At 36.1% G+C, this 15,806-nt stretch overlaps 2 protein-coding genes and 1 pseudogene across 2 annotated transcripts; all 3 read right to left on the bottom strand.

Annotated features, from left to right (window-relative positions):
* Positions 1 to 3,432: 3,432 nt before the first annotated feature.
* Positions 3,433 to 5,564, bottom strand: LOC122280810 (cytochrome P450 71A1-like). Its single transcript, XM_043091849.1, has 2 exons — positions 4,554 to 5,564; positions 3,433 to 4,458 (listed from the first exon to the last, which is right to left on the bottom strand). The coding sequence occupies exons 1-2, from the start codon at positions 5,496 to 5,498 to the stop codon at positions 3,844 to 3,846; spliced, it is 1,560 nt and encodes a 519-aa protein (XP_042947783.1). The 5' UTR covers positions 5,499 to 5,564; the 3' UTR covers positions 3,433 to 3,843.
* A 3,991-nt stretch (positions 5,565 to 9,555) lies between these two features.
* Positions 9,556 to 10,340, bottom strand: LOC122282981 (annotated as a pseudogene).
* Positions 10,341 to 10,521: 181 nt separating this feature from the next.
* Positions 10,522 to 11,438, bottom strand: LOC122282980 (cytochrome P450 71A1-like). Its single transcript, XM_043095082.1, has one exon. It carries the CDS (start codon positions 11,303 to 11,305, stop codon positions 10,640 to 10,642), a length of 666 nt encoding a protein of 221 aa, XP_042951016.1. The 5' UTR covers positions 11,306 to 11,438; the 3' UTR covers positions 10,522 to 10,639.
* Between the last annotated feature and the right edge of the window lie 4,368 nt (positions 11,439 to 15,806).

Below are 15,806 nucleotides of genomic sequence, written 5' to 3'. Positions count from 1 at the left end.
CCAATTACCGGATGCATTTACTGACACTAAAGGTGTGGTAAAATCATATATTCCTGCTGTTAATGTTCCAGCAAGGATTGCAGTCCCTGAAGGACAAGTTGCCAAAATAGCAATAGGCGAGTCTAAGATACGCCTGAAGCGTGGACGGCCTATTGGTGCTAAGGACAAAATTCCTCGAAAGAAGAAAATACAAAATGAATTTGGTACTCCTGAAGAATCCATACCAACACAGGCCATAAGAGTAATTGATGCTCATGAAGAGAGTAAATCTCCTGAGAAAGAACCTCCTGAAGAGGTATTTCATGAAATGTCTTCCCTTGAAGAGGGACAGGTACCTGAAAATAACGAGATCTCGATACATTTCATGAATACAGGAGAAATTTTGAATAGAAATAAAACTGTTGTCGACAACATATTCTCATATAAAATGGCTCTTGACATTACCAGAAGTAATGAAGAAATTGAGCCAAGAACTGTCGAAGAATGTCGACATAGAGATGACTGGCCAAAATGGAAATCAGCTATTGAAGCTGAATTAAACTCGCTAGCAAAGCGAGAGGTCTTTGGACCAATTATACAAACACCAAAGGGTGTAATACCCGTTGGATATAAATGGGTATTTATACGTAAACGTAATGAAAGTAATGAAATTGTGCGATATAAAGCACGACTTGTTGCACAAGGTTTCCTGCAGAAACCGGGGATTGATTATGAGGAAACATACTCTCCTGTTATGGATGCAATCACATTCAGATATTTGATTAGTTTGGCAGTTATAAAAAGATTGGATATGCAGTTGATGGATGTGGTCACCGCATATTTATATGGATCATTAGATCATGACATATATATGAAAATCCCTGAAGGATATAAAATGCCTGAAGCTTCTAATCTGAGTACATCCAGAAGTATGTATTCTATTAAGCTTCAAAGATCTTTATATGGGTTAAAACAATCCGGACGCATGTGGTATAAACGCCTTAGCGAATATCTATTGAAAGAAGGATTTGAGAATAATCCAATATGCCCATGTGTTTTTATTAAGAAATTAGACTCCGGATTTGTTATTATTGCGGTTTATGTTGATGATCTAAATCTTGTTGGAACTCCTGAAGAGATTAGAAGAACTGCTACATATTTAAAGAATGAATTTGAAATGAAAGATCTTGGCAAAACGAAATTTTGTCTCGGTCTGCAGCTCGAGCATTTGCCAAATGGAATTCTCATTCATCAATCAAATTATACAGAGAAAGTCTTGAAACACTTTTACATGGACAAAGCTCATCCCCTGAGTACTCCAATGGTTGTTCGATCACTTGATGTGCAGAAGGATCCATTTCGTCCTTGTGAAGACAATGAAGAAATTCTTGGTTCTGAAATACCTTATCTCAGTGCAATTGGAGCCCTGATGTATCTTGCAAATTGCACTCGGCCTGATATTGCATTTTCAGTTAATTTACTTGCAAGATATAGTTCCGCACCAACTCGAAGACATTGGAATGGCATTAAACATATCCTTCGATACCTTCGAGGTACGGTTGATATGGGATTATTTTATCAATATGGTTCAAGTCCACAATTAGTTGGATATGCAGATGCAGGTTATCTTTCAGATCCACACAGAGGTAGATCTCAGACTGGATATGTATTTACTTATGGAAATTCTGCTATATCATGGAGATCTGTCAAACAAACACTATCTGCTACATCTTCAAATCACTCAGAGATCATTGCAATTCATGAAACAAGTCGAGAATGCATTTGGCTAAGATCAATGATCCAACATATTCAAGAAAAGTGTGGTCTTCCAGTGATTAATGATAGTCCAACAACTTTATACGAAGATAATGCTGCTTGTATTGCTCAAATTAGAGGAGGATATATCAAAGGTGATAGAACCAAACATATTTCACCTAAATTCTTTTATACTCATGAACTTCAAGAAAAAGGTGAAATTAAAGTCAAGCAGATACGATCAAGTGATAATCTGGCAGATTTATTCACAAAAGCATTACCAACTGCAACATTTAAGAAGATTGTGCAGAACATTGGAATGCGGAGACTTGAAGACCTTTTATCATGCACTTTTCAGGGGGAGTAACGTCTTGAAGACTTATGCTGATTGTACTCTTTTTCCTTCGCTAAGGTTTTATCCCACTGGGTTTTCCTTCGCAAGGTTTTAATGAGGCAATCTTAAAGCATTTTACGGTACACATGAATATTGTACTCTTTTTCCTTCGCCATTGGTTTTTTTCCCACAGGGTTTTTCCTTGGCAAGGTTTTAACGAGGCATATTCATTATAAGTGGTCATCCAAAGGGGGAGTGTTGTAAAATAACATTGTAAAATTGTATGACCACCTTGAGCTAGCCGTCAAATGCACAGTGCATAGTGCCAGCATAGTACTGCATAGTAACTGGCATAGTAAATGGCCGACATCGCACAGTGTGCATAGTGCCAGCATAGTACTGCATAGTAACTGGCATAGTAAATGGCCGACATCGCACAGTGTGCATAGTGCCAGCATAGTACTGCATAGTAACTGGCATAGTAAATGGCCGACATCGCACAGTGCGCATAGTGCCAGCATAGTACTGCATAGTAACTGGCATAGTAAATGGCCGACATCGCACAGTGCATAGTACTGCATAGTAAATATGCACAGTACCAGCATAGTACTGCATAGTAACTTGCATAGTTCCCTTTGTACGCCTATATATATCGTTGAATTCTTTAGGAAATTCATAAGTTTCATAACTTCTCTGAGTTCTATCTCTCTCTCTCTCTCTCTCCTTTCGATAGTTTTATAACAATTTTCATGATTTCGTGGCCAATTATCATTTACTAGAGACCACTTCGTGACTGTAAAATCACCGCGAAAAGTTAAGTTAATAAAATATTTAATAAATAAAATAAAGTATAGAATCAGCATTTTGATGTTACCTAAAATCATTTTTTATCTTAAAATGTTAAATTATTCAAAAGAAATGGATTATTTTATGTATAATTTATCTTAATTAACAAGTTGTACTTATGTGTAAATTAATATAGAGTAAGTCTTGAAAGATAAATGAAAGATATATGAGAAAATTCTTCAATGATAAACTCTAGTTCTGCTATTGTTCGAACATGAATTAAATAGATAAAATTGGAATATTAGGTATCCTGTATAACCGTGTCCAAGCGGTTATCTGCCCAGAGTTTAAGGTTCCAGGCCGGATCCAATAAAAAAATTCACTCTGGATTTGCAGCCTTAAAACAGTCAAACACAACTCGATCGGGCTAATTGACTACCATAACCTAAACAAGCAGCTGCCAAAAAATAGGAGAAAGACATCTGTGGGTAAAACGGTGAATTTGATAAGGGAGAATAATACAATAATGGGTGATCATCATGTTAATAAAATAATGCTCCAAGAAAAACACTTGAAAATTTCTCGGCCAATTTTTCCCGTTTTATTTATAATATATAGACAGTACATGATTATTTTAGCCATATTAAAGTGCACTAAATGAAAGACATGAACCTTCCTTAATTAATGGCTTAATTAAATAGCTCCCAACGCCTGAGAAGAATTATTAAGAAAAGATCCCAAACTAAATTAAAAACATAGAAACTTTTTCATGCAAATACAATGATTGAAACGAAGCTCATGAACACTATCATGAATCGTGATAGCAACCAGAGTAAAAACCGCAATCATGTGACCACCATCCATAACCAGTGCTTGTCAGCAAATGGTGAATCGCCACTACAGCTAGGGTCACCCTCTTGCAACAAAAAGAAATATTACGTGCGCAACCATAATCAATCTTATCTTAAATGGCTGGATGGATCGATGGTTCAAAGAGAGTGTAGTGTTGGTATCAAATGGAGAGGAATTTTCTTACCCACAGTGAGCCCATAAACTTCTCCCATGTCCAAGTCTTGCCCCTTTACACTAGCTTTCGGCAACCTCCAATCAAACCAACATAACATGTTGGCAATCACATACTCAACTGAAGCGAGAGCAAATGTCAACCCTGGGCATCCCCTTCTCCCACCTCCAAATGGAAGAAATTCAAAGTCTTGGCCTCTAAAATCAACAGGATTGTCAATGAATCTCTCGGGGAGAAACTCTTCCGGCCTTTCCCATACTTTAGGGTCCCTTTGGATTGCCCATACATTGATAAATACTCTTGTTTCAGGAGGTATATCAAAACCGCCAAATTGCACCCTTGCTGAAGTTTCTCGAGGTATCAAAAAAGGAAGTGCTGGATGGAGTCTGAGAGTTTCCTTAATAATACATTTCAAGTAACCCATTTGATTGATGTCATTCTCATCTATCTTCAACTTGTTGCCCACCACTCTTCTCACCTCTTCTTGTGCTCTCTTCATAATGTTCGGATTTTTTATGAGCTCTGACATTAACCATTCCAAAGTTGTTGATGATGTCTCACTTCCTCCCACAAACATGTCCTGAAATTGTTGAAAAAGAAAACTTCACACGTGATTGTGTGTTGGTGTGTGTGGATGTGTCAAAGTGTTACACAGAGAGAGAGAGAGAGAGAGACCAGTAAGATTGCTTTGAGGTTGTCTTGAGTGAACTTATAGTCAAGCATACCGTCCTCTTGAAGTTGGAGAAGAATGTCAACAAAGTCTTTCTTATTTGGTTGGTAACGATCATGATCGCTTCTCATTTTCTTGTGTTCTTCAATGACTTGATCTAAAAATGGATCAATTTCTCTGACAATGGCTTTCAAACTTGAGATTAGTCCTGTAAGAACATCAATCCATCCTAGAAAAGGGAAGAAATCTCTGACGCAGAATGCTGTCAATAGCACCATTAGCCTTCTTGCTAGTTGTTGAAACCTGCTTTTACCATCTCCTCCTTCATACTTCTGTCCGAGCGTACATCTAGAGACTATATTGTTTGAGGTGGCAAAGAACATTTCGCTTAGATTAATAGAAGTTTGTTTGAGGCATGACTCACGTATCCTATTTGTTAATAAAATAACCTCTTCTTCCCTTACATATTGGAATGATTGAACCCTTCTGAGGCTCAAAAGTTCAAGGACGCAGATTTTCCTTGCTTGTCTCCAATATTCACCATAGGATGCAAACCCTATGTCTGTACAACCGTATAGTAAGATGTCAGCAGCTGTAGTTCTTGGCCGATTTGAGAAAGTGATATCATGTGTCTTCATGACTTCTCTAGCCATATCTGCAGATGACACCACAAGGGATGGAGCATGACCCAAGTGTAAGAGCATTACGGGGCCATACTTCTTAGAAAGGGATCGAAAAGAGCGATGTGGGAGTGTGCCAAGCTGGTGAAGGTTGCCTATGATTGGCAGCTTTGTTGGGGATGGAGGTAAATTGGATTTGCCACTTTTGAGTATAAGTTTAGAAACATATAGAATTGAAAAGATGAAAAGAAGAGATAGGTAGGGATTGAGTACTGGTATTTTGTGTAGCTCTTGCCATGACTGTAGCATTAACCATGGTAGCTGAGCCATTTCCTCTCAAGTTTTAGCACTGGCAGCCTGGCTCTTTCGGTGATATATAATGGCATTTAGTTTTTCAACACTTCAGGCAATAGCATATATAATATTGTCTTTTAAAATAACAAGATGCAGAATGACAATAATGTAGTATGTAAGATGACAAGGGAGACTTTGACATCTTTTGCCAGGCCTCTTCACCTGGACATTTTTAATTAAATCCTGGTGTTCGGAATCTTTGGATAAGCTTGCATTCACATACACCAAGGCTATGTACGGCCAAACTTAAACCAGTCAAAGTTATTCTGATCTTTACCATTTAAAGATACAATATAATTGTTAAGATCCTTTTGTTCCGTTGGCAATATCTTGATTTCTCGCTAAAATCAATGCGGTCAATATCAATAATGAATTAGAATGAATTCATGAATTCGTGCTTCATTTTATTAATATATTTAATTTTACATGCTTAAAATGTCATATCAACACTGCAGATAACACCATTTAAAAAAACAAAAAGAGAGAGAGAGAATAGAATTATTATAATCATGTGGGTGATAAAAGTCTATTCTCTACCTCATCAACTTTCTCAAGTGGCTCTATTGAAAATCTAATGGAAGAACTCTATTAATGACAAAAAAGGTAAGAATAAGTGGTTTGCACTAAGTTACGCCATGTCCTTCTGTTGATGCTTACTGATTGAATTTAAATATTATATATTTTATATATTTAAAATTAATATATTGTAATTACTTCGTGATATTATTATTAATTTTAAATAAAAAATAATTAATAAATATAAATATGAGTTGTGATTTATAATTGATTAATAATATGTTTATACTTAATTTTGTAACTATGATTTAATTTAGTAATATTTCTTCACATATAAAATATATTTTTAATAATTTATTTTTTTAATTTATTTTTAAGTATTATTTTTTTTTTCTTATTTTTAATTTAAATAAAAATTACATGAAATTTGATTGAAATATTTGACTAAAAGTACATGTTAATTGAAAAAAATATATAGAAGATAAGATAATGAGAAAAAAGAGATGGTGTATTTAGGCAGCTGAAAAAAGTAAACACATATGACTTTGAATATAAAATAATTTTTTATGAGAATGAATTACGTAGCGACATTGAAGGAAGAAAAAGGAGAAAAAGCACTGAATTTGTTTTACGAAAAGCGGAAGCTAGTCCGGACGGCAGTGAGACGTAAAGGGCGGCTGTTCGGTGTGATTGATTATTTTTGGGAAGGGTTTTGCTACATACAATCCTCATGTGCAGTCGGCGTGCAGTCGGTTGTACGAAATAAATAAAAAAAATTATAAAAAAATTTTTTTATATTCAAGGGGACCTACATGAATTATAAAAAGTTATAAAAATAATTTTTTTTTCATGTAGGTCCCGTATTAATTTTTTTTTGGCAGCCGACTGCACGCCGACTGCATCTGCCGACTGCAAAAAGTATTTCTCTTCAATTAATTGTTTTTTGGCTGTAAATTCTTGTAGCAGCTGCACGCATCATCTCTGTATATAAATGTATCATTTGTTCATTACTATAAGAACACAATAAGGAATGCTATACATCATCCCACACCACACACTTTATATATTAAAATATTATTTTTTATTTTTTTTTATTTTTTATTTCATTTTATTCTTATTAAACTAATTGAATTATTCTATTTATCATTCACACACTATATATTTATTATAGAAAAAATGAAAAAAAAATAAAATAAAATAAATGTAGTGTGTGAAGTATGAGGATGACAAGAAAAATTTTTCGAACACAATTGCCCTATGCTTGCTCACTTAGGATACCTTCAATCTGGGCCTGTTCAGGTTGGAAAATTAAAGGCCTGATCATATCTTTACTAGACCATGCATGCTAAGCCACTCGGCCCCCGGCCCTGCCGGCCATTTTTCAATGTTAATTTTTTACGATAATAATTAGTTAGAGATATTAGTTTTCAATAATGAAAATACAAAAACTTGAAAATAGAAAAAGTTCGTTCATTCCATTAAATGATTTTCATGAATTCGGGGCAAATTATCATTTGCAATGTCTACTAGAGACCACTATGTGTATATAAAATCACCGCTAAAAGTTAAGCTGATGAAATATTTAATTAATGAGATAAATTGTAGAGTCGGGATTTTAATATTATATAAAATTACTATTTATTTTAAAAGTTTAAATTATTAAAAAGAGCTAGATTATTATATGTATAATTTATCTTAACAGGTTGTACTTATGTGTAAATGAATACAGAGCAAATCTTGAAAAATAAATGAACTCCAGTTCAACGATAAACTCCAGTTCGGCTATTGTTCGAACACGAATTAAATAGATAAAATTGGAATATTAGGAATCCATAACCGTGTCCAAGCCCTTATTTGCACAAATTTTAAGGTTCCAGACTGGATAAAAAAAAAAATTACTCTGAATATATAGCCTTAAACAGTCAAACACAATTCGATCCAATTAATTGACTACCACAACCTAAAGAAGTAGCAGCAAAAAAATAGGAGAAAGACCTGATCTGTGGGTAAAGCGGTGAATTTGATAAAGGGAGAATAATACAATAATGGTTGATCATCATGTTAATAAAATAATGCTCCAAGAAAAACACTGGAAAATCTCTCTGCCAATTTTTCCCTTTTTATTTAAATTATATAGACAACACATGATTATTTTGGCCATATTAAATAGGACTGTTCATCTGGGTCAGATTTTGTCGGATAAAATCCGGCCCGGTCAGGAATCCGGTTCCGGGTTCCGGCCCGGAATAAATCTGGGCCGAAACCCGGATTATGAAAACCGGATTTATCCGGTCCGAACCCGAATCTAAAACCCGGATTCCATATTCAAAACCTGATTAACTAGGTTTGTGTATATAAGGGACTGAAACCCTAGCCGTCTCTCGATTGTCTCTCTCACTCTCTCAATAGACGAAACCCTTGATCGTCTCCTCTCTCTCTCTCTCTCTCTCTCTCTCTCTCTCTCTCTCTCACACACATTCTCTCAACAGATGAAACCCTAGCCGTCTCTCGATCTTCTCTCTCACTCTCTCAATAGACGAAACCCTCGATTGTCTCTCTCACTTTCTCAACAGATAGCCGACTATGAGACCCACGATCTCATCTGTACACAGTTCTTTGCTCAAACCCACGATCTCGTTGCAAACAGTTCTTTGCTCAAACCCATATTGCCGACTATGAGACCCACGATCTCATCTGTACACGGTTCTTTGCTCAAACCCACGATCTCGTTGCAAACAGTTCTTTGCTCAAACCCATATTGCCGACTATGAGACCCACGATCTCATCTGCACACGGTTCTTTGCTCAAACCCACGATCTCGTTGCAAACAGTTCTTTGCTTAAACCCATATTGCCGACTATGAGACCCACGATCTCATCTGCACACGGTTCTTTGCTCAAACCCACGATCTCGTCGTGGTCTCATTGGAGTAGAAGGTTGCAATTTTTTCTAGATAGATCAGCGGATTTGGTGAAAAAACATGGGTTGGTTTTGGATTTGTTGTTCTTTTTCGGTTGTGTTTCAATGTGGGTGGGCGGGTCGGGTGGGGCGAGTGGCCATGGGGTCAATCTGTCCATCGGCTTTTGATTGAGGGCACCAACGCACGGCAGGGCCAATCGTCCACTAGGCGCCCAGATTTTTGTTCTTTTCTTTTTTATAAAAAAATAAAATATTGGATATACATTTTAAAAAAAAAAAAGATTCGGGTTCAATCCGAAATCCCGAATCCCCTTTTTTTAAAATTCGGATTGATCCGGGTTCCAGCCTGTTTCTCGCCCGGGATAACTCGGTCTAGGTTCCGACCCGGATTTGAAATCTGGGTTCCGGTTTGGGTCTATCCGGATTTTCGGGTTGAAACCCAGATGATCAGGCCTAATATTAAAATGTACACTAAATTAAATAGCTCCAAACATGTGAGCACAATTATTAAGAAAAGATCTCAAACTAAATTAAAAACATAGAAACTTTTTCATGCAAATACAATGATTGAAACAAAGCTCATGAACACTATCACGAAAACAACCAGAGTAAAAGCCACAATCCTGTGACTGACATCCATAACCAGTGCTTGTTTGCAAATGGTGAATTGCCACTATAGCTAGGGTCACCCTCTTGCATCAAAAAGTAATATTATGTTTGCAACCATAATCAATCCCATCCTAAATGGCTGGATGGATCGTTGGTTCAAGGAGAGTGTAGTGTTGGTACCAAATGAAGAGGAATTTTCTTACCCACGGTGAGCCCATAAACTTCTCCCATGTCCAAGTCTTGCCCCTTTGCACTAGCTATCGGCAACCTCCAATCAAACCAACATAACATGTTGGCAATCACATGCTCAACTGAAGCGAGGCCAAATGGCAACCTTGGGCATCCCCTTCTCCCACCTCCAAATGGAAGAAATTCAAAGTCTTGGCCTCTAAAATCAATAGGATTGTCTATGAATCTCTCAGGGAGAAACTCTTCCGACCTTTCCCATATTTTAGGGTCCCTTTGGATTGCCCATACATTGACATATACTATTGTTTCTGGAGGTATTTCATAACCGCCAAATTTTACCCATGCTGATGTTTCTCAAGGTATCAAAAAAGGAAGTGCTGGATGGAGTCTAAGAGTTTCCTTGATAATACATTTCAAGTAACCCATTTGATTGATGTCATTCTCATCTATCTTCAACTTGTTGCCCATCACTCTTCTCACCTCTTCTTGTTCTCTCTTCATAATGTTAGGATTTTTTATGAGCTCTGCCATTAACCATTCCAAAGTTGTTGATGATGTCTCACTTCCTCCCACAAACATGTCCTGAAATTGTTGAAAAAGAAAACTTTACATGTGATTGTGTGTTGGTGTGTGTGAATGTGGCAAGGTGTTTGAGAGAGAGAGAGAGAGAGAGAGAGAGAGAGAGAGAGAGAGAGAGAGAGAGAGAGAGAGAGAGAGAGAGAGAGAGAGAGAGAGAGAGAGAGAGAGAGAGAGAGAGAGAGAGAGAGAGAGACCAGTAAGATTGCTTTGAGGTTGTCTTGAGTGAACTCATAGTCAAGCATACCGTCCTCTTGAAGTTGGAGAAGTCAACAAAGTCTTTCTTATTTGGTTGGTCATGATCATGATTACTTCTCATTCTCACTTCTCATTCTCTTGTGTTCTTCAATAACTTGATCTAAAAATGGATCAATTTCTCTAGAGACAGTTTTCAAACTTGGGATTAGTCCGGTAAGAACATCAATCCATCCTAGAGAAGGGAAAAAATCTCTGATGCAGAATGCTGTCAATAGCACCATTATCCTTCTTGGTAGCTGTTGAAACCTGCTCCTAGCATCTCCTCCTTCATACTTCTGTCCAAGCGTACATGTAGAGACTATATTGTTTGAGGTGACAAAGAACATTTCGCTTAGATTAACAGAAGTTTGTTTGAGGCACGACTCACGTATCCTATTTGTTAATAAAAGAACCTCTTCTTCCCTTACATATTGGAATGATTGCGCCCTGAGGCTCAAAAGTTCAAGGACGCAGCTTTTCCTTGCTTGTCTCCAATATTCACCATAGGATGCGAACCCTATGTCTGTACAACCATACAATATGATGTCAGCAGCTGTAGCTCTTGGCCGATTTGAGAAAGTGATATCATGTGTCTTCATGACTTCCCTGGCCATATTTGCAGATGACACCACAAGGGATGGAGCATGACCCAAGTGTAATAGCATTACGGGAGTGTGCCAAGCTGGTGAAGGTTGCCTATGATTGGCAGCTTTGTTGGGGATGGAGGTAAATTGCATTTGCCACTTTTGAGTATAAGTTTAGAAACATATAGAATTGAAAAGATGAAAAGAAGAGATAGGTAGGGATTGAGTACTGGTATTTTGTGTAGCTCTTGCCATGATTGTAGCATTAACCATGGTAGCTGAGCCATTTCCTCTCAAGTTTTAGCACTGGCAGCCTGGCTCTTTTGGTGATATATAATGGCTTTTAGTTTTTCAACACTTCAGACAATAGCAAATATAATAATGTCTTTTAAAATAACAAGACGTAGAATGACATAATGTAGCATGCAAGATGACAAGGGACATCTTTTGCTAGCCCTCTTCACCTGGACACTTAGGCACCGTTTGATTATACAGATAAGATGAGATGAGATGTTTTGAATAATAATAAATAAAATATTATTATAATATAATTTTTTAATATTAATTTTGTATTAAAATTTAAAAAAGTTAAATTATTTATTATATTTTATATAGAGATTTAAAAAAATTATAATGATGAAATAAAATAAGATGAAATGATCAGATTTTTAATCTTGCATATTTCATTGTATCCTGGCCAAAATTTGGAATCTTTGGAAAAGCTTGCATTCACATATACCAACAAGACTATGTGCGGCCAAACTTAAACCAATAATTCAAAGTTTTCATCAAATCAGATCAATCATGCCTGAAGACAAAGCGTGCAATTACCGTAATTCCGTTTTCTTGAAAAAGGTCCTCGGCAATCGGCATTAATGTGAAGTTGCGTCTAACTTCATCACGTTAATATATGCATCTCCGTCTCGATGAAGCTACCTACTATTTTAATAAAATGCAGCGTGTAATATGAGCATAGATGTGTACAGCTAGAAGGCAGCGTGCCTTTTCGGCTTTTCTTTTTTGAAGTTGTTCTGGGTGCAGAAAGCGGCCTTTCTCCTACTTCTGAGTAGCTTTGTGGCTTTTTAATTCTCAATTGAGTGTTTATTTATAAAAATTATATATATAAAAAATATTTTATTTAATATTAAAATTAATTATATATATATATTGTATAAACCAGTCCAGTCTGGTTCAGTGCCGGAAAGCCAATAACCGAAACCCACTACAACAAAAAACCTTTTTTGGGACGAAAATTTTCGTCCCAAAATGTATAGCTTTCGTTCCGAAAGATTTTTTGAGACGAAAAAATTTCGTCCCAAGGTCGTCCCAACATCACTGTCCCAGAAGATATATTGGGATGAAAATCACAATTTCGTCCCAGAATATATCTTTTGGAACGATTTTGAAATTGACCGTTCGATACCGTTCGAACGATGGATTTTTTTGTCACGGTTAAAATTCGTTCCAGAATAACGTTCGAATGCTTCTCATATACCGTTCGAACGTTAACGTTTCTTTTGAACGGTTAGCAAGATACGTTCAAACGATCAATAGAAATACGTTCGAACGTTAAATGAGACGATCGAACGGTATAAGAGATCGAACGGTGATGATCAACGTTCGAACGATATGGTAATGTCCTGCGTTTGAACGTTTTTTTGAGCATTTGGTATCGTTCGAACGGTTTGCGCATTGATGTTTGAACGCTACATTATCGTTCGAACGTCATGCCCATTAATGTTCGAACGTGAATCGGTCGTTCGAACGGATATTATTTTTATTAAAACCAATAATTATAAAAAAACTAAATAGACATCCATATTATTTAAAAAACATAAATTAGGAACTGTTTAATTACTCACAAAAGTTTTATAATAAGTGCGAAGAAATAAATAACCATAAAATTAGCATTGTTCATACATAATTAGATAATGTCATAAGCTAGACGTAAAAAACCATCAGTTGGTTGGAGGCTTGTACTATTGCATAAGCTGTTGCATTTGGAGTTGCATATCTCTCCTGAACTCTGCTTGTTCTTCTTCATGTTGTTTGAGGCGCATCTCCATGTCTCCTTGTCTCGCCAATTGAGCCTCTAACTCTTGTTGTTTTGCAACCAATTCTTCAATTCTACGATTCGCATTCTCTTGAGCTATAGAGACAGACTCGGAAGAAGAGGAAGAGGGAGAAGGTTTTACACAGCGACCCAAACCCCTCATATATCCTGAACGTTCACCCAGAACTTGTGTAAAAATCTCAACATCTGTATTTGAAGAATTTTGATCTGACGCAGATTCAGCACGCAGGGCAACTATTTTATCCTACACATAAGATAAAGAGTTAATATCATCATAAATATTCAAATATATTTATTTAAAACAAATTATAATACTTACATAATTTTCACAGGCATCAGGATGACTCCACTCTCCATTACGATTAGTATGTGATGCAGCATATAATTTTGTCAGATCATAATTGGCATCTGAATATTGCTATAATAAAGATTTGTTAAGATATAAAATCATTATGATTGATATATTCAGTTAACTATATACAAATAAAAGAATAGCAATACCAATTTTTTAGAGAGGCGGTGGAAAGATCTTGAGCCTGCATGATGAGTAATCTTCAATTTTGATCTATTTGTTTTGTTTATAGAACTTCGCTCCTGCATAAGAATTGAAAATATTAAAAAGCGAAATTAAAAATAGGACTAAAATAATTAAATTAATTATACCTTATATGATAGATCCTCAAACATGTCACAAAGTTTTTTCCAATCAGAAAGTTGCACATCTTGAAAAGGATGTTGGCGTGCTTCTTCACTATTCTCAAACTTATTATAATGCTCATGACACCTCGCCTTATACTTGCGGAATGCATTACTCATAAGCTCTTCCACAGTTTTACGCTCCTCTCTCTGACCAAAATTTAATTCGAAATCATCCTTACAGAAAAAAGTTTGGACAAAAATATTATCATTTATAATATTCTAACTTTAAAGTAAAATAAAATTATAAGTCCAATTAAATTTCATTTATTAAACATTACCAAACAACGCTTCTTGATAAGGTCCTTAACATCTTGGGGGACTTTCTTCCATGAACTTGTTGCCAAAGGTGCATAAGTTCGTGTAAGAGCACCCACATGCGATGCAAGCCAAGCTGCTGGTTGTCCTTCACCTCCAGTATGTTCATCAAGAATGTTAACTTTGATCTTACCCACCTTACGATATTTTTCCAACGTCACGCCTCTCGTAGTGCCTCGACCTTGACGAGATTGTACTATGAAATCATCATGATATATAACATTATAATCAATTTTCTATTATAATCTTAATTAATAACTTTTATGACTATTAGAATTTTACCTTGTTCTGTAGAGTCAATCTCTAATGGTGAGTCTGAAGGAGAGCTAGGAACAGGTGGAGATGGGTTGCGCACTTCCTTTCTCTTCGGAGGCATAATTTCAAAAAACTGATACAATATTCATTAAGTAAAATAGTGCTCATCATCACGTAATGTGAAAATATAATTCGTCAATCACTATCTGTATCAGTATCATTTGACAATTCAGTCTCATCTTCTGTAGATACTTCAGATGAATCAACACTTTGCTCAAGTGTTGCATCAACAATTTCAGCCTCAATATCTTCTCTATTCAATGGAATCATCTCATACTGGCTCAAATCCACAAAAAAATTAAAGACGGGCTGACTCTCTTGGTATGCTTCTTGAGTAGAGGCATCATCTTCTTCTTCATCTCGCCCTTCTGCCTGAGGGATAACATCATATATATTTCTTGGAGCATATTTTTGTACTACTCGCCATTGAGTTCCTAACTTCGGGTCATCTAAGTAGAATACTTGAGATGCTTGAGAAGCTAAAATAAATGGATCATCCTCGTACCATTTTCTTGATGTATTAATACTCAAGAAATATTCATCATCACGGACTCCAGTTCGAGGATTACTTAAATCCCACCAATCACACTTAAACAGATACACTGCAAGCTCCCCTAAATATTTCATTCCAATTATATCAACAATTACTCCATAGGAATCAATATTTTCTCCATCATGACTTCCCTCAACTAGGACACCACTATTTTGTGTTTTCCTATAATGATCTCGATCTATTGTGTGATACCTACTACCACGAGAAATACATGCAGAATATCTTGTAGCCCGTCTCGATGGGCCACGCGCTAATGCATACAATTCATCTGATATATCGTTTGGATTATTGGCATGCATTTGTACAACCTATATATTAAGTAAAATTTCTATTATATCAATAAAAAAACAATCAATATTTTCTATTTGTATTGAATGAAGTGTCGCATATGTAATGTCATTACCCGTTGTTCAAACCATCTCGGAAACTCTCCTTCATGTTTCTGGTCTATATCATTTACTCCTAGTTCCTTGAGCATGTTAATATGATCACTGAAATTGATGATTACCACATGTATTTTATATTATTAGAATTTTGCGAAAGTAAATGAGCGAATACTAAATTAAGAAAAGATTAATACTTACTTCAAGTAAATCTCTATCTCAGGGCAATTGTTCAGCACGTACCACTGAGCTTTCTCAAACTCTCTTCCACATAAGTCATAACCACGCACTGCACCAAGTGGACGTACTTGTTGG

Source organism: Carya illinoinensis, chromosome 11, assembly GCF_018687715.1.
Source record: "Carya illinoinensis cultivar Pawnee chromosome 11, C.illinoinensisPawnee_v1, whole genome shotgun sequence".
Classification (NCBI taxonomy): Eukaryota; Viridiplantae; Streptophyta; class Magnoliopsida; order Fagales; family Juglandaceae; genus Carya; species Carya illinoinensis.
The sequence above is the reverse complement of the archived record's forward strand: the minus strand, read 5'-3'. Positions and strand labels throughout refer to the sequence as shown.

What these genes read in the sequence shown, in the direction of transcription:
- LOC122280810 (XM_043091849.1), bottom strand. Translation starts at nt 5,498, where the DNA reads ATGGCTCAGCTACCATGGTTAATGCTACAGTCATGGCAAGAGCTACAC. An exon ending in ACCTCAAAGCAATCTTACTG is followed by an intron (nt 4,459 to 4,553) that starts GTCTCTCTCTCT and finishes CAACAATTTCAG; the next exon opens with GACATGTTTGTGGGAGGAAG.
- LOC122282980 (XM_043095082.1), bottom strand. Translation starts at nt 11,305, where the DNA reads ATGCAATTTACCTCCATCCCCAACAAAGCTGCCAATCATAGGCAACCT.